Source organism: Puma concolor, chromosome B1 (assembly GCF_028749965.1).
Source record: "Puma concolor isolate L17-30 chromosome B1, mPumCon1.1.hap2, whole genome shotgun sequence".
NCBI classification, from domain to species: Eukaryota; Metazoa; Chordata; class Mammalia; order Carnivora; family Felidae; genus Puma; species Puma concolor.
This window is the reverse complement of record NC_141670.1, coordinates 1362436-1388178: the sequence shown is the minus strand read 5'-3', so window position 1 is coordinate 1388178 and position 25743 is coordinate 1362436. Positions and strand designations below refer to the sequence as shown.

Here is a 25743-nt window from a genome sequence, read left to right as displayed (position 1 = left end):
CGGCCTCAGCCTGCCCGCTGTTGGGAATAGGGGGCAGGGTGGGTCCCACGCACAGCGGGGCCAGAAGCTATGAAACATCCCACGATTACAGCCCAGTGTTTTGAGGACCCTTTGACGCCCCCCCAAGACTAGAGTCATGTCTCTTTTGCTTGAGGAGTGGTGGAAAGGGACAGGTCCTGGAGCCCCGAGTGGTGCGAGTGGAGGGGGGGCTCAGGGACGTGCAGGGCGGAGCGAGTCACTGAGGCGGGACGGAGAAGGACCAGGGTCCATCAGTAGGACACTCATTACATGGGTGGGATCTCAGCGGAGCCAAGGGGCAGAGGAGAATTTGGGCAGCTGGTCTCTTCAAGAAGGATGATAAAGTCAGTTAAATATCAAACTCACTTCTGTGTGCAGTGTGAATTTCTCCTTGTTTTAGGCACAGTTACTGTGTTCGAAACGAGTCACAGCCAAGGCCTGCGGAAGTTGATTTACACACAAATCGCCGAGGGAGAGAGAGGAGACCCAGCTGAGCGGTTCGGACCTCGGTGCTGGAAGGCACAATCGCAGCGCTCACCCAGAGAGAGAAAAACCGCTCCGTGTTTGACGAAAGACGCCAGCATGGAAAAGTAACGGGGGACGGAAATAACTTTCAGAAACAGCGTGTGGCAGTCTCCAATCCTGTCAGCGCTATTTTACGCGTATTTCCTCATCTTGGCTACGTGAGGGTGGCCTCTGTCACGAGTGCGACCGCGTCCCCCCCCCAGAGATGGACTGAAGTCCATACCCCCCGTCCCGCAGGGCACGCGACCACATTTGAAAATAGGGTCGTCCTGGATGTAGTCAGCGAGGACGGGATTGTGGGGCGGACCCCCCTCCAGCATGAACGGTGTCCTTTAAGAAGAGGAGAGACCACGCAAGAGGGAGGCGGCGGCTGGAGTGATGTGGCCCCAAGCCAAGGAGCATCTGGGCCACCGGGAGCAGACGTGGGAGATGCAAACCCTAGATGCTCTGGGGGGGGCCCGGCCCCGCCCACACCTTGAGTTGAGCCTTCCAGCCTTGGGACCCGCGAGAGGATGAAGCTCTCCTGCGTTAAGCCGCTCAGGTGTGGTGCTGTGTGAAGGCAGTGTCTCCGTTAGGGGGCTCCAACCCCACCCCACAGGCCGGGGGCTTATCAACAACTCGACACTGGCTTCTGACCCTTTGGAGAATGAGAAGTCTGAGGTCAAGTCCAAGTCCGAACGTGCAGACCTGGCGTCTGGCGAGGGACCGGCTCATACGTGACCGTCTTGCCGTGCCCCCACGTGGAAGGGGCGAGGGGCCTCCGCAGCGATCCTTGAGAAGGATGCTAATCCATTCCAGAGGGCTCGATCCTCGTGACCTCGTCACCTCCTCGAGGCCCCACCTCCTGACACCATCACCTTGGGGTTAGGATTCAACCTATGGACTTGGGGCACACAGACACGCAGTCCGTTGCAGATAGCCCCTCGAGAAGTAAAACAGAGGGGGTGCACCCCACATGTAAACAACGAGGCTGGAATCAGCAGGGATTTTCGAGAGCCTCGGTTTAGAAATGCTTGAGTGCAGCTCGCTGGTGTCCCTCCATCAGAGACAGAGGGGCCCCGGCGACACCGACCAACCCCAACCACTCCCAACGGCCAGCGCATCACAGGCATTCTTGTTCCCCAAGCCTCTTAAAACTGCAGACACGCAACGTGTGGGAATACTGCTGGGAATAATCTCATTTCTGTGGCTTCAACACATGCACAGTTACATTTCCACTCATAGCTGAATGTCTAATAAAGCTGTTGAGCATAGATTTATTACTATGGTAACTTTACAACACAAGTATAATTTGCTTTTAAATGCAGTATTATTATGGGAAAAACAACACTGAGAGATTATGAGGGCCTTAAACACAATGAAATAGTTTTCAGGATCTTTTCTTATGTCAACACTAACATATACTTTTGCAAATCATTTAAAAAGTATTTAAATGAAAATAAAATTCAGCCACAAAACCACCACCCAGGGATGATCATTACTAATATTTTGGTGGCTTTCTGTATTCGATTTCTATTGCTTGCCTGTGATGGTTACTTGGCTAGGCTGTGGTGCCCGGATATTTGGTGAAATAGTAGTCGGGGCACCTGGGTGGCTCAGGTCATGATCTCACGGTCTGTGAGTTCAAGCCCTGCGTCGGGCTCTGTGCCGACAGCTCAGAGCCTGGAGCCTGTTTCAGATTCTGCGTCTCCCTCTCTCTCTGTGACCCTCCCCTGTTCACGCTCTGTCTCTCTCTTCTTCAAAAAAATAAATAAACGTTAAAAAAATAAATAAATAAAAAGAAATACTAGTCTACATGGTGAAGTGAAGGCATTTTTTAGATGTGATTAACATTTAAGTCAGTAGACTTTGAGTAAAGCGGATCGCTCTCCACAATGGGGGTGGGCGTCAGCCAATCAGCTGAAGGTCTTAGGAGAAAAGACTGACCTCCTCAAGGAAGAGAGATTCTGCCTCTGCACTGTCTTCTCAGTTGGGCTGAAGTACCAGCTCTTCCCTCGACCCCCAGCCCGCCAGTTTGCTCTGCAGAATTCAGACTTGCTCACCTCCCAATTCACGTGAGCTAATTCCATAAAATCGGTCTCTCTCACTACACGTGCACACGCACGCGCCCTGTTGGTTCTGTTTCTCTGGACGATCCTGGCTAATAACTGCATAACACGTTCTCACAAGCTTAGTGGCTTCAGGCAACCCTCACGTGTTAGCTCACGTTACAACTGTAGGTCGAGTCTGGCACACGCGACGGGTTCTCTGCTCACGGTATCACAGTCTGGCATCAAGGAGCCAGACACCCTGAGCTCTCATCCGGACGCTCTGGAAAGAACCCAGGTCCACGCTTACTCAGGTTGTTGGCAGAAGGCTGCTCCTTGTGGTTGCAGGAAGGGGGTCCGCTCTCTTTTCTGGCTGTTGGCCAAAGACTGTCCTCTCCGAGAGGCCGCCTCGGGTTCTTTCCGGGCGGACCCCTCGGAGCCACGAATGGCCCGTCCACTCTTTCTCCTGTATCAGATCTCTGGCTTCCCTTCCTGCCACCAGCCAGAGAAAACTGCTATGAGGTCCAGCCTCGGGGATCAGGTCCGTTTGCCACATAAAGTCACGTGGCCGAGAGAGGGCTACGTCACGGTACGCACTGGCCACCCACACTCACAGGGAAAGGACGATACACAGAAGAGGGTCAGCTTGGACTTTTGCACACCACATAATCTTTGCAGAATTTGCTATGACTTTTCCAATGTTGGAGTCTCAGAAATTTTATAAACATAATACCAAAACCATTTTGTTATACAATGAAAAATTCTTTGTCAACATTTATAATTGGTGACAGATAAGTATCATGTTGCACGTTAATGGATATTTACTGTTTCTAATTAATTCTTCACTACAAATAATAGCAAACAATTGGAATTTCTTCTAGGATTTCCTTTTGTTTTGATCAAACCTTTTATTGAAATTTGACTATTTCTTTAGGGTTCCATTAAGTGGAATCGATATAAATGTTTTTGATATACATTGCCAAATTTCTCAGCTTCAAACATTTTTATTCTAATGTAAAGTTATTTCAAAAGCAATTTAGTTCCTCAAAATCTCACTTTCTTAGCTCTGTGAAAATTATGTCTGTAATTATTAATTATTTAGTTTCAGGTGCCTCATTAGTGTCCTGGTGATACATCTATTTATTCATTTACTTGATAATTATCATATTTATATACTCAGTCTTCAGCACATACCAATTTATTGTATGAATAAATGAACGAATTCATATGTTATGTATCATGCACCAAAGAAGGCAATGAATTCCAAAGAAGAAATTCTCTTTACCACATTGGGGCAGTTATACAGAGTGAGACTTCCTGCGGCTTCAAGTTTAGTATTGGGTTTCATGTTGTTTAATGTTGCCCCCACACCTTACAGATTTGCCTCTGCTCTTTTCTCCTTATTCAGCATGTTCTCTGGAAACAGCCCTTCAGCAGCTGATTGATTCTGAGTTATTAACAGAAATGCTCTCTGACTTGTCACAGGAGCACGACGGATGCTTCTGTGCTGCTAGACATTTTGAAGTCTACAAAAGTGAAGAGAGTTACTCGCGTTCAGAGAACAATGCTTTCAACACCCTTCGCTGATCGAAGGGGAACAATTCTCTGTCCATTATGCTGTCAGAGCTCTGTCACAAGCCGAGAGATGAACTGAGAGAATGCTTGAGTTCCTGAGCAGGAAGGCACACACGAAAGCTAGACGAACAGCAGAAAAGTGCACGAAAATAGCTCATGAGTAGACCGGAGAGTGCATAAGTGCATTTTGCAGCTTTGAGAGTTAGTGGGAATGACTTGACTTTTTGGAAAGTTGAGAGCTCATATAATCAGAAATGGGAAAAATGGCGGAAAAAGGAAAAACGATAACATTTTATCTCTATCTCTCAATCTAGTTTCCTGCCAAAAGGGCTAAGAAGGAAAAGTGACTAAAATTAAAGAACATCCTAAATTATAAAAGTTTGAAAAAGTAATTAAAAGGAAGAAAAAGACTTCATAGTGGCTCTCTTTATCTAGTAAGTGTATCTTTCTTTCAGTTAATTCACTCGGTCCTGATCAAAGTGGGGATCAGAACAAAGCTGCAGAATATCTATAAAGTAGTGAAAATGAAAGAGTCACATATCAAGGTATACGAGATGCAGCAAAAGACACACTGTTAGGAATATTCGTAGTCTTATTAAACACTTATTACTAAATAGGCATTCAGCTGAAAAATGAGAGAAATAATGAAACGGATCTAAGGAGACAAAAAGGAAAAAAATCAACAGAAGCATAAATTAATGAATCAGCAAACAGGAGAGCTACAGAAAATTAATAAACCAAAGCAAGAGCTGATTGGACACCCCGGCCCTTACAACATTCTCCAGCTGCATCCCAGATGCCCACCCTCTGTTCTCAAGATGACCCCTAATATTGACATTGCAGCCTAAATTATTTTCCCAATAAGCCAATCCATAAGAATACTCTAAGACCCTTATTTCCTGATGTTTCTAGAGATGCATGGGTTGGCAATGGACTTCCACAAAGGCGCCAGTATTTGACATAAGGCGACGGTCTAAATTGGGAGATTCTCAAGGTATTCTTCAGAAGTCTGATCTTTTAATGTGCTGTTGAATTCTCTTTGTCAGCATTTTGTTGAGGATTTTACATGAATATTCATCAGCGATTTCGGCCTGTAGTTTTTTTGTTTTGTTTTTAGTTTCTTTGTCTGGCTTTGGTATCAGGGTAGTGTTGCCCACAGAGAATGAGCTTACAAGTATCTCTCAGTATTCTGGTTTTTGGATTGGTATTTCAGGTGTTTCTGAGATAGTGTCCTGATGCGGTTTTAGAGAAACGCAATAGGGCAGTGTCAGCACAATGACTACCCCTCAGGACTGTACAGACGTAGATATTTAAACTAGTCATAGACTAAGGGCACCAGTAAATGTAAAAGCTATTTTGGAGTTACTGCCATGCTAGTCAGATTCTCCGTAGCCATACTGTGAGGATGCAGGTTCAGAGGCACACAGGTCCCAGGGGATCCCCCCGTGGTGCCATCCCGGCAGTAAGCAGGTGACACCCTCACTCACAGTTACCTTTTCTCTGCACACTACATGCAGGAATGAAAACCCAGAGGCAGTTCCCCATATATATATATATATATATATATATATATATATATATACACACACACACATTATACATTATATGTACACATTATATGTGCATATACACATTTATGTGCACACAAGAATGTCCGGACAGGGTGTGATTGTCAGAAATGGCTACTCCCCAAGGCACGGGAATGTGAGAGAGAGAATGACGTTCTACTTCATATAATTCTGTCTTGGGGTAGCTTGTCAAAGGAGTACAAATAATTTTGCAATTCAAAAAATCAATTTAGTAACTTAATTAATGGATTGATGGTATATTCTGAGGCTGGCCCCCGGACCACACAGACACCACTCTCGTCTGGATCGTGAAGCTTCAGTGTCCCCGGCTTCTCGAGACACAGGCCACTATGAGGGTTTCTCACTGCAGAGGACCACCCAGACCTGCCTTCCTTGTCTGCATCTGCAGCCGCGTAAGCAAAATTTGGTTAAGCAGAATTCTGTGTTCTGTAGATTATGGATTTGAATGTGTGGTTCCCCATAAAAGGGCTGGACAAGCCCTGTGCTGCAGCCCACTGGGCTGATGGTCCTCACGGGTTTTCATGAGCAAAAGGAGGCGGGGTCGCAGGAACAGTACTAGTTGGTGTAGGCTGCAAACCAGCTCGCGGAGTCAAACACTAGAAATACAGGAGGAGTAGACGGAATAAACAGAACATGAAATTTTAAGGAGGAACTTTTCACTTGCCTTTCCTTTTACTTAGTTCTTGATTTGACTTTAAAAACATCAAAACAACAGGAAGAGAATCAGAATGAGACCAGAGTCAGTGTGTGTGCTGAAAACCTAAGAGATGAAATCAGGTAAAGCTGGGAACGTACTAGACAAACATAAAATAGGTGAGGATGTGTGAGGCCAGGTCCTTGTTCTGCACGTGAAATGGAACTAGAAACAAGCAGCGAAGCTGAGTGTGCCCCCTTCCCCCCCGGGGACAGTGGGGTCACTCCCCTCCTGGGTGGGGACCTGGGGGGCACGGCGCCCCCTGGCGAGAGAGGCTGTAGGCTGCCTGGGAGCCAGGGGGCGAGACTCAGGAGAGCAGCCCCAGAGACACAGAGCTCCCGGGTTCCTCCAGCTGAAGGAAAGAAACGGAGCCACCAGCCCATAGGTGGCAGCGGAAACCACGACAGAGGGTGCTTTCTCCGCGGGAGCACATGGTGTCCTGTTAACGGAAGAAGCGCAGCTTTAAGGTGTGCGATATTCTCCAGGAGGCTAGCATCTGGTCCCTTCCTGGACTAATGGAAGAGTGTAAGGCTCTGGGTGGGTGTGAATCAGTTTTGCACACATCTTGCCAACTGAGGATATTCATTTTTAGAACCTGGACAAACGATTCCTTTGACGGTACCCTGAGAGCCGCTCTGTAATTAAGCTGATGAGCGAGGATTCCTCAGAAGTGGCTCCTGAGGCGTTGGCTTAGCTCACTCACTCTGTGCACGGAGCAAGGGCAAGGAGACCTAACGCTTCTCTTGCCCTCACGAGCACACGAGTGACGGGGGGCAGCAAGCAAGCGTGCGGCAGTGGTAAGCACGGGGCACCAAGGGAGCACCCTGCAGGGGCACCTAACCTGGGGAGACTCCCCAGAGGAGGTGATCCTGAGCTGGGCACTGAAGCATGAGCAAGAGCCCAGGACTGCTGGGGCCCGTGGTGCATTCGGGAACTCTGAGTGGTTCCGGAGGGCCGGAATGTAGACCCGGGAGTTCGGGCCCAGTGGGAAGTGAGGCCTCACAGGCTGTCCCGGGGCGGGACCATGAAGCATCTGCCACGGGACTCGGCTACGCTAACCGGGTGCACGCTAGAAAGCGGAGGGGGAGGACGGCATGGGGAATGGGCAGCGGGCTTCCGGGCTGCTGTTTGAGACGTGCCAGGAGCTGAGCGGTCTGAAGGAGACTTTGAGCCCAAATCCAAAACGGGGTCCCAGGATCAGGAAACAGAAAACGCCAAGACTCACGGTGCTGGTGGGAATGAGGGAAGCGCTCTGAGAGACCCCCAGTCACTCTCTCTAGATGGGTTCTGAATATTCCGAACGCCCCGTGACTTCTTTTCTTTTCATTTTTTTTTAACGTTTTATTTATTTGAGAGACAGAGCATGAACGGGGGAGGGTCAGAGAGAGAGAGGGAGACACAGAATCCGAAACAGGCTCCAGGCTCCGAGCTGTCAGCACAGAGCCCGACGCGGGGCTCGAACCCACGAACCGTGAGATCATGACCTGAGCCGAAGTCGGACGCTTAACCGACTGAGCCACCCAGGCGCCCCTCATGACTTCTTTCAAAGGTTTCTCCGGTGGGCTCCGCTGTGTCTCAGAAGGGGGCCCGACCCCTCCCCAGTAGCCCAGTGATATCACCGTTTGTCACGGGCCAGTGGATTCTGGGAGACTCACAGAGCAATTAGCCAGCTGACCCACATGACCAGGTTACTGTATGTTTGGGAAAAGGTAGCTTTTCCCAGGCTGATGAGCCGGAAAGGACACCCGAGCCCATCTTCTGAGGCAGGCCACCCGGCAGGCAGGTTCTCTCCCACTCCTCCCCCAGGTCTCCTCACCCCACCATCAGCCAAGGGGGAGTGAGCAGGTGCTGGGCTCATCTCACATCTCAAGTTGCCTGGACACGAACACCTCAGAAAAAGGCAGTGAGGCCGACGTCCATTCGTCCTCTTCCTGTCCCAGAAGAAAGTCCGTTTGTCACCCCAGAGGAACTGCTTGCACAGACTCCATGTTGGTTCGCCCACTTCTGGTTCAGTCGCCGGATCGGCGGGTGCCTCCGTTTTGTGTGCAGCTCTGTGCGTTTTGGCAGATCGTGGAGTCACGACGGAGACACGGAGCTCTTCCTTTCTCTGAAGGGTTGCAAGTGGCTGCCATTGTCATGTGACTTCATACGCCCGCTCAACGATCTTCCTTCAATATTTCTTGTGCTACTTGTCTGTGGGCAACGATTTTCCAGCTTTGGTTTTTATAACATAGCCCTTATTTCACTTCCACTCATGAAAGCCAGTGTTCTTTTCTTTTTCTTCTTATTTTGAGAGAGAGAGAGAGAGAGAGCATGAGTGGGGAGGGGCAGAGAGAGAGAGAGAGAGAGAGAGAGAGAGAGAGGGAGAGAGAGAATCCCAAGCAGGCTCTGTGCCATCAGGACAGAGCCCAATGTGAGGCTTGAACTCCCGAAACCGTGAGATCGTGACCCGAGCCAAAATCAAGAGTCAGACACCTGGCTGACCGAACCAGCTGGGTGCCCCATGAAAGACATTTCTCAGTCTAGAATTCTGGCTGACGGTTTTTTTGTTTGTTTGTTTTGTTTTGTTTTTTCCCCGTGCTTTAAAGATGTCACTTCCTTGTTTCCCGGCTCTAGTAACTTATGGTGAAAAGTCTGCCCCAAGTTTTTTTCCTCTGTATGTAGCGGCTTTTATTTTTCTGCAGCTTTCCTCAAGCTTTTCTCTGTCTCCTTGGTTTCTGCTAGTTTGAGTACGATGTCTGTATACATGTGTGGAGTTTGGTTTCTTGTATTTCTCTTTCTCGAGATTTTCTGAGATTCTCCAATCTGGGATTTGTGTCACTATTTGTGGGCACTCTTGGGACGTGCTCGCCTTCCTCTGTTGCTCCCGGGGTTCCGACCCTGTGTGTGTGAGAGTGTCAGGTATTTTCCCGCAGGCTCCGGAATGTTCTTTTCTGCTTTTTCACCCACTCTTTTCCCCTCTGAGCTTCTGTTCGGTAAATTCTGGGGACCTATCTTCAAACTCCTGGATTGGTTACTCAGTTACGTTATGTCCACCGATGAGTCCATCGGCAAGACGCCTTCTTTCTGACACGATTTTTATTTGCAGTATTTGTCTGCCTCTTCCTAGCACTTTTCATCCCTCACCCTCTTCCCCTGGGTCTTTTGTTATGTTAACCAAGCATTTTGAGGTTCTGATAGCTTCACTGTCTCTAAATTCTCTGGGTGGCTCTGCGTCTTGAGAGTGGGTTTTGTTGTACTATGTCTAAATTCTGGGGGATGCTGGCCACCGTGTGCACAATGGCAGAAACAGAGGTAAGTAGGGTTCGTGTTTGGGAGCGGACGTACCTCGTATTCTGCCAGGTGAGATCCGGCCACCACTGCCTTTGTCTCAGGGTGAGGGCTGGACACGCCACGTGCCTGGGCCACTGACAGGGCTTCTACCCAGCTGTCCTCCCTCCCACTGTTTGCTATCCTGTGATGATGGCAGGGGGACGTTCACTGTGTGGAACAGGCGGCCACTAGAAGCCCTGCGTGTCTAACGCAGGGAGGGGGAGTGCTTTCCAGGGCCCCCGCCACCCCTGCAGCAGCTGCACCCTGCCCCGGTCTTGTCTGGGGAGCCTTTCCTGGCCCTCCTGGTGGAAGGACAGCTATTCTGCTCTCGGATGAGGATGTGAGCCAGGACTGTGGGTGGAGGGTTTTTCCGCTACCTTTCCCCTGCGTGTTTGCCCACACCCCCTCTGGCAGCTTACGGCCCTGTGCCACAGGAAGCTGCGGTCCAGCCAGGGGCCCCAGGGTTCTACATGTTCCCCGAAGGTGGGGAACCGCACAGCTGCTCCAGCGGGTGGGGTGAGGGGCTCTCCCATTTCCAGCCCTGTTCCCAACGGCGGAGGGCTGTTGAGAAGAGCGGGGGGCTGTGCACTCCCCGTGGGCCGGGGGTTCCCATGGATCCACACTAGCAGCTGTGAGCAGCTGCTGACACTCAGGCCGACCCTGCCTCACGAGACACAGCTTGCCAACCCAGTCCCTGCCGGAGGGTCTGAACCTCCCCAGCTCTGTGGACGGTGGTCTTGCAGGGGTCCCGGCTTTCCTCTAGATGTCAGGGTGGCACGGATGGACTTTCCCTCGTGCCTACATCCGAGGCAGGACTGGGACTCCGTTCACCCGCCACCTCCCCACGCTGCTTTTCCCAATGAAGGATTAAATGGACATCCTTCTATGCGAATTTGTAGAGACACCTCGCTATACTGACTGGCTGGCTACCTAGTATCCTGCCACACGGATGACAGTTCAGTTCACCTTCTCCTTTTATTTAAGATGCATCTCATACACTGTTGAGTAGAGCGCACACTTGCATGAGTGATGGCGTTAACGCCAAGCAGGGAAGATGGACACCAGGCTGTTCTCCTGCCCCCATGGCGTCTACTTCCTTCCCTCCGTCCTTAGACATAAACTGTTTTCATTACTTTCTTATGTATTCTTTCACTGTTTCCTTATGTAATATAACCCTACAGGAATTTCATTCTTATTTCTCCATCTTTATTATACAGGAAGTGCGTGTTTTATAACGTGCTATGCTTTGCTTTCTAAAATTTATACAACCTGTATCTTGCCACATCAGTACGTGCAAGTCTGACTCATGTTTACGGCCGCATAATGTTCTAGTATATTCTATAAACGGTATTCTAGTGTTGGTATATCTATTAGTCAGTCCGACAGCAGTGGACTGTGGGTTAAACTTTTATGCCCTAACAGCGTTATAAGGAATAGTTTTGCACACATCACTCCCTGCAGGAGCGGGTGAGTCAGGGGACAAGTTCTCCAAAGTGGGACCCAATCCCTACTGATGGGTGTTTAGGTGATTTATAGTTTCTTACAACGACCTACGATGAAACAGTGAACATCACTGTATTTTTGTACAGCTTTGTGCGCTTTTCAGGAATTTCTTTAGAATGTGTCTTTAGATTTCTAGTTTCAAATGGTATGCTAAAATACGCTCTGGAAAGTTTTAGTGATTTCTAAGGTATGTGAATAATCTTTTCCTGGCTTTACCCATATTTATATCATGGTGTTTATTTTTTCTCATTAATTTGTAAGGCGTCTCTATGTATTAAGAACACAAGTGGGACACTTAATGGCAAAACATTTCCCCCGTTAATAATAAAACATTATTAATTAAAATTAATAATTTTAATTATTGTTTTACCTTCATGATGATACTTTTAATTTGTTGGTAGGTTTGTTCACTTTGACTATGAGTCAGTTGTTAATACTATGAATTCAAATCTGTCATTTTCTTGTGGTTTCTCACTGTGGAATAATGTTTGGATATGTCTTCTCCATCTGAAAGTCATAAAACATTCACACACACATACACGCATACGTAAGTGTGCACACACATGATACACACCCACATACACTGATAAGATTCTTATGCTTATACCTCATATCCACCTGTGCTTATCTTTATATATAAAGTAGTTCTTGAAATAAGTCCTTTCTCCATAAATTTAAAATGCTACTCTCCTGAGAGAGGACTCAGAGATGTTCAAAATTATAAGAGCTTTGACTTCTCAATTCAACTAACCAGAAAAGAAAAAAGAAACAACTTAAATACAACGTAAGAACTATCAATGTTGCTTCACAGTCTGGGTATAGAATAGACCAGAATAGGGACGCTCTATTTGTGGTAAGGGACCGCATATCAGATTAAGTGGACGCAAACGATCCTCGCGGGACCGGGGTCATCCCCAGTGCTCAGGGCAGGTCCCCAGGAACCACAGGCAGTGGGCACAGGGGTGAGGTGAGGGACAGGTTAATGTTCTCCAGGACGCGGGTCCGCTAATCTGGGGGTCCCCGGCCACGGCTGCTCTTAGGATTCCACATGTTCCTTTGTCCACTTTCCCGTGACACCCGCTGGTCTCTGGGCGCGTGACCCTGCCATCCACAGGCAAACACTCTCTGGGTGTGGGGTTAAAGCCACTACTTTCATTTTAAATCTGTGGGGGGCACTTCTGTGACATTCGTCACCTCACTTGTCTGAGTCGGGGGTTCTGAGTAAATAGTTGAGCTTTTGTGACGCCGCTTAAAATGGCAAGAAATGAAATCACGCTAAAATCTATAAAATTCTAAACAAATGCAACATGGGCGAAGATGCTGCTAGGCAGTAACAGCAATCACTTAATGGATGTGCGTCCCAGTAACAGAACTTCTACAGAAGACAGACTCATGGGGCCTCCACGGACGTGGCAAATCCACAGAGGGCTCCTATCGGGCACGGCACCCTGGGGTCACCTCGCCACACCGCCCTCCTTGTCTTGTTTGCTCCAGGGCCGTGCCAGATGAGGGGAGAGAATCATCCGCACGCATGGAACTCAGCTCGGTGCCCCAGCGCTTACTGGAAGCCTGGATGGGGGGACGGAGTGTGGGGAAGTGCAGCCCAACAGCCAGGTTATCTCTGTGGCAGTGTGGCTGGCGCCGTGGGGGCCGAGGGCGGAGGTCGGGCTATGTCTGGAAGAGGGTCAGCGGCTAGGCACCACTGATGACTCACTCCCCCAACTTCTACCGGGGCGGATGTGGCTCAGGCACTCAGAAACCAGCCGTGCGCGAACGCCCAGCCTGACTTCCACCTGTGGACGGTCCACACCTGGATTGTGACGTCAGGCGGCCTCAGCCCCTTCATGGCTCTTGGGTTTTGGAGGGAATTTTGACTGTTTTGGGTCATGGTGCGGGTTTTACAAATGTAAACTCCTAACGCTGTCTGGTGGGCACCCAGTACCAGACCCCGGGCGGTCTCCACCCACTGGAGAATAAGGTGGTCTCAGGTTCCGAGGACAAATCCACGGTAGACACGCAGAATGTCGGGGGAGGGCTAGTCCCCGGGGGCCGGCAGGGCAAAGGGGAGGAAAGTCATTAACACGAAAATAAAGTTCGTAATTCTGAACACGACCTGATCCCCGCCCACCATTAAAACACAGCCTGCCTTTCTTTTTCTTTCCTGTGGTTTGCTTTAAATGTATGCAATCGTGGTATGAATCACAAACTTTCCAAATGCCAGCCCACGCCAGTGGCCACGTGCCCAGTGGTTCAGAGCCCCCAGACCGTGCGTGACTGTCCCCAGCTTGAGCCCCCAGACCTGCTCAGCACAGCAGTTGCCTGTGTGAGTCCTGATGCTTCACGATCGTCAAACGTGACCCGAAGCAGCCCAGGGAAACAGCTGGTCGGCTCCCTGCCCTGCTGTGGAGGCCGGCCAGGTTTGCGCCTGGCTCCACGGCATCTTAAGTCCTGAGGACAGCTTTCCAGTAATGGCGCTGCCCGACTGTGTCTTTGCTTATGCACGCCTCCCTTCCCCGGGGTCCCTCCAGCACATCAGTGCTCACCCCAAGCTTGTCCCCGACAAACCCAACAGTCTTCTCTGTGTGAGGCAGAGCGGAGTGGAGTGAGACAGGCCGCGGTGTCTGCCTCCACCCCACTTCCCGTCCGGCATTCCCAACACGGTCACTGACTTAAACTGAACCAGGTCGCAAAGACGTGGTTTGCGCTGGTGAAGTGTGAGATGTGGCTGCAGCTTACAATTTGTGCACCCTGCACGCTAACGTTAGTGACGAGCTGCAGGGGCTGGGGGGAGTCACAATGCTGTTTTGCTGGTCACCGCGTGCCCCAGGCACGGGCAGGGACGACACAGAGATCACACCTCAGTCTGGGGCTTCGTCCCCACGCTCACGGGTTATGGTGAGCGACTCTGCAACACCAGCAAGACATGAAGAAGCGGGTCCCCGGGTGCCGAACCTTCACGTGGGAAACTAACAGCTTGCAGGGGGAGGAGCCAGACAGCTGAGCCTTGAGTAGCACGGGTCTGAACTGCGTGGGTCCCCTTCTGCGTGGATTTTTTCCAATAGATACAGTGCAGCACAGCAAATGTATTTTCTCTTGCTTAGGGTTTTCTTTTTTTAAATTCGTTAATTTTTTTAACATTTACTTATTGTTGAGAAAGAGACAGAATGCATGCGGGGGTGAGGCAGAGAGAGAGGGAGACACAGAATCCGAAGCAGGCTCCAGGCTCCGAGCTGTCAGCACAGAGCCCGACGTGGGGCTCGAACCCACCAACTGTGAGATCATGACCTGAGCTGAAGTCGGACGCTCAACCTACTGAGCCACCCAGGTGCCCCGCTTAGGATTTTCTTAATAACATTTTCCTCTAGCTTATTTTATTATAGGAACACGGTATATTGTACATACATCATATAAACTATGTGTTAATTGACTACTTATGTTATTGGTAAGGCTTCCAGCCAACAGTAGGCTATTAGTAGTTAAGCTTTTGGGGGAGTCAAAAGTCGTACGCAGACTTTCGACTGCCAAGGGGTCAGCGAATCCAGAAGCCCGTGTTGCCCGAGGGTCAAATGTGCATCCAAACTTAGCTGCTGGGACTGGACAGACAGAGCAAGGCGAGTGGTAAGGGCCATGTTTTGCACAGTTCATATGAATACCTCTTTCCCACATAGTTTCCCCTGCTTATATTTTGAAGATCCGTTAAATTTATCAGCCATCTATGTTTGGACAGTACCATAAAGCATACGCTATTGTACTTGTGAAAGTCATACAGGTTCTGTCCCCTCCCCCGCAAACAGAAAGGTTGCCTACAAACGCACTTACAAAGTTTCAGCCGACAGCACAGCCCCTATCGTGATTTTCACACACAGACACACACGTGTGCACACAAATACGCTCCTGGAAAACCAACCTGCCATCACCTGAGAACACAGGATGGATCACACTGGCTATGACAGTGGCTTTAGGATTAACTGACATAGAAATCACCCAAGCAAATGACCAAACGTATGGCTTTTAAAAGAACTAAACAAAACATTTTTTGAAGGTCTTGAGACTGGTGGCCATCCATCTAATATTCGCAACTCAGAAATGTGAAGGTGGCCACGACGGGCCTACGGCCGGACAGGGAAGCGGGGGAGGAGGGCTTACGTTTGGAGATCTGCCAGCGGCCTCGGTCCGATGGGCTTGAGCAGGGGCTCTGGCCGCATGGCCGCCGTGGGCGACGTCTTGGGGCTGGAGTCGGACTCCGCACTCTCCTCGTCGCCCATGGCTTTGATGTAGCTCCCACTCCTCATTCTCCGGCAGGGGATCTCCTCGTCCTTGCCGCCCGTGGGGCACCCCCCCCACTCGTCCTGAGGCACCTAGGGGAGAACAGACACACGCACGCGTCAGGGGCTCCTCGCGGGGGACAGATGCTCTGTGAATTCTGGAAGACACGCCTCGTATGGCCGCTTGTCACTGAGAGCGGGGCGCGTGAAGACACGTGCTTCCTGGAGCTGAGCCCTAAGGACATTAATGGACAATTGTTGCCTTTCCCCATTAAAAGGCTGATACACAGACGCGGAAAAAGTGAGGGCACATGAGGAACGGCGGAGGAGAGGAAACCACTTGGAATCTCAGCACCCAGAAAACAACACTGCTCACATTTCAGATTTACTTCCTTTTGGCACAAAAGGAAATCGAAATCGTGTTGAGCAGGCTGGGGGGCACAGAGGTATCCGGGATATGGAGGACAAGGAAGACCAGAGGGCGGGACAGGGCGACGTTCCTGGGGTTCGCCCCGGGTGCGGATACAGGAGCCGGTGAGGCTGGAGGCCGAGGGGCGTCGGCGTGTGGGATCCTCGCGCTCGCTCACAGACCCGACAGGCCCCACATGCACCGCCAGCTCCAGGCTCTGGGCCCGGCCCTGAGATGGGAGAGCAGGCGGGCACCTGGGGACCCACCTGCCACACCTGGGACCCGAGCACCTCCCTCCGTAAGCAGGGAAGTCCCAGCACCACGGGCGCATCTGCTCCGTGCCGCCAGGGTCGGGCGCTCCTCACCGTTCACCCCGCTTGGTCAAGCACCCTGCCGGCTCCCGCGCACCAGCTTGGAAAAGCAGCGCATTCGGGGGAAAGCCCCTTATTCAGTTCCTTCAAACGCCTGACCGTGGCATCGCTTCGGCACGTGACGTCTGGCACAGATAGCCCAGGACAGGACAGCGGCCAGGACCACAGCTCCCCCACGGTCCCTGTAAACTCTGCAGGCGCGGGCATCTGGACAGCCCCGGGGGCGATGGCATACATGGGTCCCGTCTGCACATTTGTTTTTCTAAAACAGCACGTTCCCGGACCGGCTCAGGTACACGGGAAGCTTGTGGAACCGCGGCAGGAGCACGCAGCGGAGCAGACCCAGACGCTGTGATGAGGGGCGGCTCCAGCAGAAACTTCCAGGTCGTCAGGTCCTCACTCAGCTCTGACCGCACGGCGCTCTGTGGCTGGGGGACTCACATGGGCCAGTCCCTGTGGCTGCAGAACAGCAGTTGGCCGGGTGGCCTCAACAGCCTTTCCAGGGAGCGTCACTAAGCTCCTGTGTGCAGGTCCCCACACGGTGCAGACGGGCATGAGACCATGTCCACAGACCAAGACAGCCGAAGATCTCGGCCTGTTCATGCTCTCTGGCCCGGCAAGTGGCTTCTGTGGAGGTGTCCGCAGACTGTCAGATTCGGTGCCAGGGGATGGTGAATTAGCCACTATGGGAAAGGAGGAAACACGGAAGCATCCCATAGGAAGCAGCTTCGGTACGTACCACAATCACACAACGCCTACTTCAGCCCCCAAGATAACTGCAGAGGAACATGTATTCAGCCATGGAAAGAGGTTCACGGGGGAGAAAGAAAGCAGGTTTTAAAATACAGTCTGCACTCAATTTTTTTATACTTCAAAAATAGATACTCCTGCATTATGCATGGAGACACAGCTGGCAGAATGTGGAGTGGGGGTCATCCCTGGGAGAGTGATTATGGGCTCCTCAGTTCTCTTCATTCTGGTATTTTCCAGATTGACCACTTGGAACATATACTGCAGTTACAACAGAAAATAAACTTATTTTTAATTCAAGAAAAAAATCGGTCCTCACGGCCCCTGGGTGGCTCAGTCGTTAAGCGTCCAACTTCAGCTCAGGTCGTGATCTTGCGGTTTGTGAGTTCAAGCCCCACGTCGGGGTCACTGCTGACAGCTCGGAGCCTAGAGCCTACTTCAGATTCTGTGTCTCCCTCTCTCTGCCTCTCCCCCGCTTACGTTCTCCTTCTCTCTCTCTCTCTCAAAAAACATATACAAAAATCTTTCTGGTGTGTTACAGCATCAAACACCTGCAGCAGGTGCACACGAGTGGCCAAATGTCCAGCCACAAACATCACACACCTCTGTGGCTTCCAGCGAGTGAATGCACAGATGGCTGTCTCCTGACAACAGCCACCAGCCTCTGCAAATCCGAAGGTCACTTGCTGCGTCTAGTGACCATCATCCACCCGCATATGACGAGGAGCAAGGTTGATCATTTCTGAGTAGGTGTTTTCCTGTGGCTGACCTTAGGGGCCTCCTGTTTTCGCTGCAAGGATACTTCAGCTCCGCGTATTAAAATACATCCTCCCTTCCTTCCAAGCAGTAAGACACGGGTGAAAGGGCCCAGGGCTCTGAACAATGTTCCCTTTCAGGTGTTGAAATCAAGGAAGAAAAATAGCGTCGAATGCTGTTTGTCCTGCAGGGAATGTCTTCTTCACTCAGTCAACAAGTTTTTTGTTTTAAATGTGTACCAAGTACTTTAGCCAATGGGGATATCGTTGAGAGAAGACAGCTGGGCTTCCGAACCCCGGATTTCCACTGAACAGGACTACAGCTCTATGTGGGGGTGGGCTCCAGGGGCCATCATGGAAACATGGGACAGTTGTGACAGTCACACACTTGGAGAGCATCACAGCATCCCAGGGCCAGAGATGCTAGTTTTGGGGAAGCACGAAGCAATCTCACCCAGTGAAGACCGGGCTCACGTCCTGTATGACTCTGAATGTCTCTTCCCATCTAGTTACTTAAGCCTTGAATCTAACCCTGTGTGGTATATAAATCAAGGGGTTTTGTGCATGTGTGTGTGTGTGTGTGTGTGTGTGTGTGTGTGTGTTTGCAATTTTAATGAACAATGAATTCTTCAGGACTGCAAGTAACCAGGTAAACCAAGGGAAGGGTGAGCTTTGGTTTGATGTTTCACCAAGAATTTTTTATCATTTCCAAAAACCCCACCAGGTGGGCGAATCCGGTGTCTTTGTAAGTGCCCCCACCGGTCTAACCGGTAGCCCTCAATTCCGGTGAATCCGCAGCCAGGAAGGAACACGCTTCCCAGCACTCCAGTCTGAACAGCGCTTGCCATTAGAACTCACACTTTCTGTTGAAAGTGATCCTCCCTTTATTTCTGTCACGTTAGCGTTTGGGCACTTAAAGACGTGCGTGTCTCAAGTAGTGTGTGTAGACCACAGTGTGTAAGTTCAGTTTACAACAGTCAAGGGGACATTATGAAACTTGTGATAAACGGGACACTTGTTTTGCTGAGTTCATGAGCCATCGTTACGGACAGGAAAGCTGTTTGAACAGTTACACGGATGCGTCATCAGTGCAGGGAGTGTGCAGAGAAGGTGGGGAGGTCATCACGATGGGGGCGGGGGCGGGGACACAGGGCGCAGGGAGTGGTGCATGCGGACCCCCTGCTTGGTCACCAGCCCAGGGGAGAGAGCGGGCAGCTGAGCATCCCAGGTCCCTCTGCCTCGTGCCATCTGGTCACACGGATGCTTCTCAGCTGGAGGTCCCTCTGGGACATTCGGCAACATCTGGAGACAGGTTTCTGTCTCCAAAATGGCGGCACTGCTGGCGGCCAGTGGGCAGAGGCCAGGGATGCTGCTCAACGTCCAGGTGCACGGGCCACCCCCACAAGAGAGACAGCTGTCCAGCCCGGCATCGGCCCACCGTCAGCCGCGGAGAAAATCTGGAGGCCAGGGTGCTGCCTGCGCTGGGCCACGTGCATCCAGCCAGGCGAGGCAGGGGCGAGGCAGCCCGGATCGGCCCCGGGACCCAGGTCTCCTTAGCGTGGCTGGGGACTGCCTTTTCGTTGGCTCACTCCTGTATGGCCATTTACCCCGTGCGCCACCGTTCAGTTGCTGAGTTCGTTTTCTTCAGGCCACCGCGGTTTCCGTTTCCTTTGCCACGACCAGGACAGACGACGGACAGAAGCCAGACACGGCCGGGAGTCCTGGGCCACTGGCCAGACTCTGGCCCGCCTGTACTCATGCTGCCCCGAGGGCTGGGCTCAGCACCCCCTCGCTCACTCGGTGAATTCCCTGCTGCCGCCTGCAGGCCACGCATCCGGACCCCCTCTCCCGGAAAACATGCGGGCCGGGCCGGGGGAGGCCCATGCCCGCGGGTAGGGAAGCAGAACAGAGAGGGACCTCACCGCACGGAGGTGCCCGATGGCGCCGCACGAACAGTCTCGCCTCTGAACCCAAGGAGCCTGAGACCCCCGGGCCCTCCCACTCAGGCACGACTGCTCTTTGACTTCCTGCTGGAAACGCCACATTGGCCACGCGTCATGTGGGTGACGTCACTCCTAGCTGTAAACCTGGATGAAACAGAATGTTCGCTCAGGCCGCGGCGTAGGCTAACGACCCACGATCTTCAAGGGGCTCGTGCTTTACTGGCAAATCTAACCGCAAACTCTGACCAACACAAAATCAGCCTCAGGGCTGGCAAACACTTGAAACCCCAACTTCCTCCCATGAAGAATTCATCTCAACAGACATGTCCTGAAAGCCTGTCGCTGTGGGATGGGACAATTCCAGGTACGAAGGCTGATGTCCTGCCGTGGGACCCAGTGCTGGTGGCCGTTCTGTGGGCCTGTTACTCATTATTCCTGCCCCGAGGGTGGCCGGGGGATGTGCTGCTTGGCTCTTTCGGGCTTGGGCTCTGTGGTCCTCAGGACTCTGCCTCCTAGAGGTCCCGCCTCCAGGTTCCGTCTCCCCAGACCTGCCCGGGGTGGGGTCTCCTGTCATGCGGCAGGCAGCACCCCCACAGCCCCGTGAAGAAGCCCTCCAGGTGAACCCTTCGCAGGGGATGCTGTTGTTCCCAGACTCACCAGCCTGGTCATGGGGACACTGCACGGGACAGGAGTGACAGGCTGCCTAGAAACTGCCACATGCGTGAGGAGATGTGACCTCTTGGGGGAGTGGGCCAGGAAGCACACAGAAACCCTGTAAGAGGCAGGGGATGGGGAGGGGCTGGGAGAAGGACCAGCCGTTTCCACCAGGACGAGGGGGCAACAGATACGAGCACAGGGCGCACGTCACCAGGGACACAGCAGCTCAGCAGTTGCAAAAGTGGCCCGAACAACCGAAATTCCTGTGTGGCTGCAATGCCAAGCCGTTTCCTGTGGTGACGGGTCACTGGGGACAGCCTTGGGGGGGACCGGTTGTAGGGGCAGTCACGTGACCCCAGCGGCTCTACAGTCCCTGAAGCTCCTGTGGACGGTCCCAGGCAGATCACGTGCTGCCCGTGTGTGGACAACACCCAGGAGCCACTCTAAGTGAGCCCATTGATGGGGGGGCCGCAGGTAGATCCACAACCGAAAGGCATGACCTCTCTGGCCCTTTCAAGACTGTGCGTTTGTGTCCAAAGTGGCTTCGGACACGCCTCCCGGCCTGGTATTTCATTCTGGCCTTGGCAATGAGACTGCTGCCTTGGAGTGACCATGACCTAAGGTCTTGAGCAGGTCCCTGGCCAGGTTCCCAGACTGGAACCTGCCTCCGGCACCGTGGTGTGCACGCACGGAGGGCAGAGTAGCTGAGCGCGGGCTCCTCCCGCCGGCCACACCAGCTGTGCTCCTACTAGAACCGAAGGGCCTTCCGTGAAGCCTGTGGGAATAGCCACTTTCATGAGGAGGCAGGAGTCCAGCGAGAACATGGGAACATGATCCCTCCAGTGCTGGGATCAGCCTCCTCTGGCTCAGGGGACGCCGGGCAGCTTCCTTTCATGGTTTCCAAGTGTCCTCCGCGACGTCACGGGACAGGTGCACCTCTTGCCCAGGCGCGGGGTCTCTGTGCCGCATCAGGGCCGCAGGGGGAGGGCGGTCTGCCGACTCCAAGCCTGCAGCCTGTTGGGCACCCGGGTCACAGAAGCCAAGCCGACGAGCACAGACCGAGGGGCAGACCGGCACGGGGTGTGGGAGTCAGGCAGGAAGGAGACGCACACACGGTCGGCAGCCGCTGGGGAAGGGGGTCCGGGGCGGGCAAGTCCTGAAGGAGCCTGCACGGCCCCCGGCCCTGAGTTACAACAGACCTTCGCCCCCGATCGCGTGGAAGCCGATGGCTGGTACTGAGATTCCTTTCAGATGCTTGATGAAGAAACAATAAACAGGCTCTCTTTGAAAAAAGACGGGTGGTTTCTCTAGACCACGTAACAGGACCCGGAAACAAATGCAATTGGGAAACGTGGCATTAAAATTTTTTTTTAACGTTTATTTATTTTTGAGAGACAGAGAGAGACAGAGTGCGAGCAGGGAAGGGGCAGAGAGAGAGGGAGACACAGAATCGGAAGCAGGCTCCAGGCTCCGAGCTGTCAGCACAGAGCCCGTATCCATGAACTGCGAGATCACGACCTGAGCCAAAGTCAGACGCTCAACCGACTGAGCCACCCAGGCGCCCCACGGGAAACGTAGCATTTTAAGAAGCACTTTTGTGTGCATGCTTGATCCTCCCGCTGAACTTTTGCTTGGAGGCCAGACCCCCAGAGCCCGGGGAAGGGAGTCTGAGGTGCTCCCCAGCCGTGTGCAGACGACTGCACTTCATTCTGCTGCTACTTTTCTCTGGTTGCTTCCCAGCACGTCAATATGGAAGTGCTTCCTGTGTAGACGCCAGACACCGTGGCCACCAGATCTCCGAGGCCACCGATTCACCAGGAGGGACCCACAGGCCGGGTGAAGACACCCAAGAGGGGAGACGGGGGTGGGAGAGGGAGCCTGGGAGGGGAGGGGCAGTGGGGACGCTGCAGCCACGGGTCAGGGGCCACGGAGCCACGGAGCCACGGGCAGGCCAGGCCCACATTCCTGCCGGGGAAGGCAGGTGCGCCTGCCGTGACTGCCCTCCCGCAGGCACCTCCCCCTTCGCGCATGGAGAACTCCCTGAGCTCAGGGCTGCTGTCAGCCCCCAGTCAGCGTGACATTCATTAGAAGTTTGACCTTAGGTGCTTTGTCTGCAGAGGTAGAAAAGACGAAAACATCTGTTTCAGAGCATAAAATGCCTCCTAATTTTCTTTCAATCCTGTCTATTGTCTGCTTCGACCGACTTGGAAACGCAAAGAGCCTTCCTCTGGCATGAACTCGGCGTCCGTAGGGACCGAAGGTGGAGGAAAACGCAGCTCCCTCTCTTAGCTCCACGTCTGCCTAGTTTTCGGGGGAACGAATGTGAGCCGAACTTATAAGTGCTTATTCCTCCCTTCTTGTCTCCTAAGTTTTATTCTGTAGGGTCTGCAGACACGTTCCTCCTCTTCCCCAGCTGTGGCTGGGAACGAAACCTGGGCTCACAAGGGTCCGCAGATTCACATGTCCACAGGAAAGGTAGTGCAGTCGGCAGGGGGAGACCTGTGTGAGGGCTGGCCGTGGGTCCGTGACGTCCCGGGACAGCAGGACAGACAGCCTGGGGAGACAGGGGCATCGCTTGTGAGGTCACCGCCATATTCGCCAGAGTGACCCACAGTGACGGAGCAGATGATGGCGGGACAGGAAGGAAGTGCTGAGCTGCGTCCTCCAGAGGGCACTGTCCCCGCCCTGGGCTCACCTCTGCTGTAGCACAGGTGCGGGTCTGTGCACCGAGACACAACTTCTTGAGGTCCTGGTCCTCCTCACCACCCGCCACACATCCGTGTCAGGACCGCGTATCCCAGGGGTCTAGAACTTGGCCAGGGCAGCCCCCGCTCACCTTCACCCCTGAGGCACCGGCTGCACTGGGGAAGCTCTGGGAGGGAAGGGGGAGGACGGCTGAGGACTGGGTTGCATGAGCACACGAGCAGAGGGACCACAGGAGCCCGAGGGGGGGACAGACGGGCACCTGCACCGACACCGTGAAGCTGGCGCAGACGGAACCAGATCGAGGGACGCCGCTCCTCCAGAGCTGGTTCCTCAACAACACGCACACACACACGCGCACACACATCCACACACACGCACACACACATACATGCACTTTAAGGAAAGAGAGAGAAAATGCAGAAGGAAACAATGGGCTTTAAAGAGACAGATGAACCGGTTTCCACGTAGCCCCTTATCTGGATCCAGATCCAAACCGTTAAAAAGAAATCGGGAGCAATGGGGACAGTTGAGTACTGAGCACATGTGTGAAGCTAGCACACCATCGTTATTTCCTGATGTCTGAGGACGGTATTGCAGTTATGCTTCTAAAGACAGAGCCCGTATCTTCTGGTGTGGGTCCTTTACAGGTGAGTGCAGGAACGGGTCCTTGGGATGCGGGCATTTCCTTCCATCTGCGCGGGCAGGCGAGGGGGTGTGGACGGGACAAGACCCTCTGGGAACCCACCTTCCTGAAGGGAGGTAGTGAGCATACAGGGGTCACTCTATTACACTCCTGCCTTTACTTCGTATTTTCCATAATGAAAACAAATTAAAACCAGCAGCTGGCGGACAGAGAAAGGATGTTTGGTCAAGGGCAGGAAGAGCCCAGGGTGTGAGGCACCACAGAGGACGTGTGGCAGGAGACGTGTCCTGGAAAGGGGCAGTTTTCGGAGGCAGACACCCGGGGGCCCACACACCGGAGACACAGCTTCACGGCGAAATGTCCAGGAAGCCGCAGACAGAAGAGCGGGAGACTTTGCATTTCCAGCAGGGGCCGGCACGAACCCTGAGTCTGTTTGTCACGTTCCTTTAGACGGGCAGGTAAGACTCGTACGTCATACAGGACTGGGGCTTGCTAACCACAAGCAAAGCTGAAGCCTCTCCCACGGCTCTACAAACAACATCTCACCCCGCTACCAACTCGTGTCTTCGAGTCGATCTGCCTGTGAAAGTGACTTGTTAGCATTTCCTTTCAAAACAGAACCGCTGGCTTTTAGGCAGTGTGCCAGGGTGGCATCTTTGCAGCCACCTGCATCCTGGAAAGACCCACAGTCGTCCACCTGCCCCGTGAGTCCACTGCCCGATGACTCAGCTAGTGTCCACCAGCGTCCCTCATTCTAGGGGTCGGGTCTCTCCAGGCGCACAAGGGACTGGGAGGGGAACACCGTCCCGTCCCTACCCAAGACAACTCTCCCCGTTCTGAGCTCTGCTAAGGGCACCGGCAGCCGGTAAGAGGGATTGGGAGGCATCTGTAGAGGAAGCAGGCGCCTCCTAATTGTAAGCGTGCTCAGGGATGGTGTCAGGAGGAGGCAGACACTCAGGGACGTCACAGAAGCATCCCACCGTGAGCGGCTCTCGCCCTTCGCCCGGTTCACTTGTGTGTGTGTCTTTGCCCGCCCCGGACAAAGGCCCAGAGGCCGCCCCGGAGGAGCAGATACGGGTTCCAGGCATGCCCAGTGGTGCTTTAAGGCTCAGACACACTCCAGTCGGGAGAGGTCGGGGGGCCCTGCTGGCTGCAGGCCACCTTCCAGGGAGGGAACAGACCAGGGGCTGATGTGCTTTGTCGTTGGGGCCACATCCTCCAGCCCTGGAAGCACCAAAGGAGTGGCCCACCGCGCTTGGGGCTGAGGACTGACGGGGGATGGCATTGAGAGGGCCCCAGAGGCCAGCCCACCGCGCTTGGGGCCGAGGACTGATGGGGGTGAGGGGGGTCATTGGGAGGGCCTCAGAGGCCAGCCCACCGCGCATGGGGCTGAGGACTGACGGGGGATGGCATTGAGAGGGCCCCAGAGGCCAGCCCACCGCGCTTGGGGCCGAGGACTGATGGGGGTGAGGGGGGTCATTGGGAGGGCCTCAGAGGCCAGCCCACCGCGCTTGGGGCTGAGGACTGACGGGGGATGGCATTGAGAGGGCCCCAGAGGCCAGCCCACCGCATTTGGGGCCGAAGACTGACGGGGGCAGGGGCATTGGGAGGGCCTCAGAGGCCAGCCCACCACGCTTGGGGCTGAGGACTGACAGGGGTGGCATTGGGAGGGCCTCAGAGGCCAGCCCACCACGCTTGGGGCTGAGGACTGACAGGGGTGGCATTGAGAGGGCCCCAGAGGCCAGCCCACCGCGCTTGGGGCCGAGGACTGATGGGGGTGAGGGGGGTCATTGGGAGGGCCTCAGAGGCCAGCCCACCGCGCTTGGGGCTGAGGACTGGCGGGGGATGGCATTGAGAGGGCCCCAGAGGCCAGCCCACCGCGTTTGGGGCTGAGAACTGACGGGGGGGGGGGGGTGGCACTGGGAGGGCCTCAGAGGCCAGCCCACCACCCGCGACTGCCTGTCAGCGAGACCCTGCCGGGAGGCGGCCCGGACCCCTTAC

General features: G+C 53.3%; 1 protein-coding gene across 8 annotated transcripts in view; it reads right to left on the bottom strand.

Moving 5' to 3' along the window:
• The window catches only part of DLGAP2 (DLG associated protein 2), a 781526-nt gene that overhangs the window by 90892 nt on the left and 664891 nt on the right, over window positions 1-25743 (bottom strand). For all 8 annotated transcript variants that reach the window (XM_086703047.1, XM_086703052.1, XM_086703050.1 and 5 more), the window contains one exon: window positions 15390-15601. In XM_086703047.1, the coding sequence (XP_086559173.1) occupies window positions 15390-15601 (212 nt within the window). The remainder of the gene's footprint in view (window positions 1-15389; window positions 15602-25743) is intronic.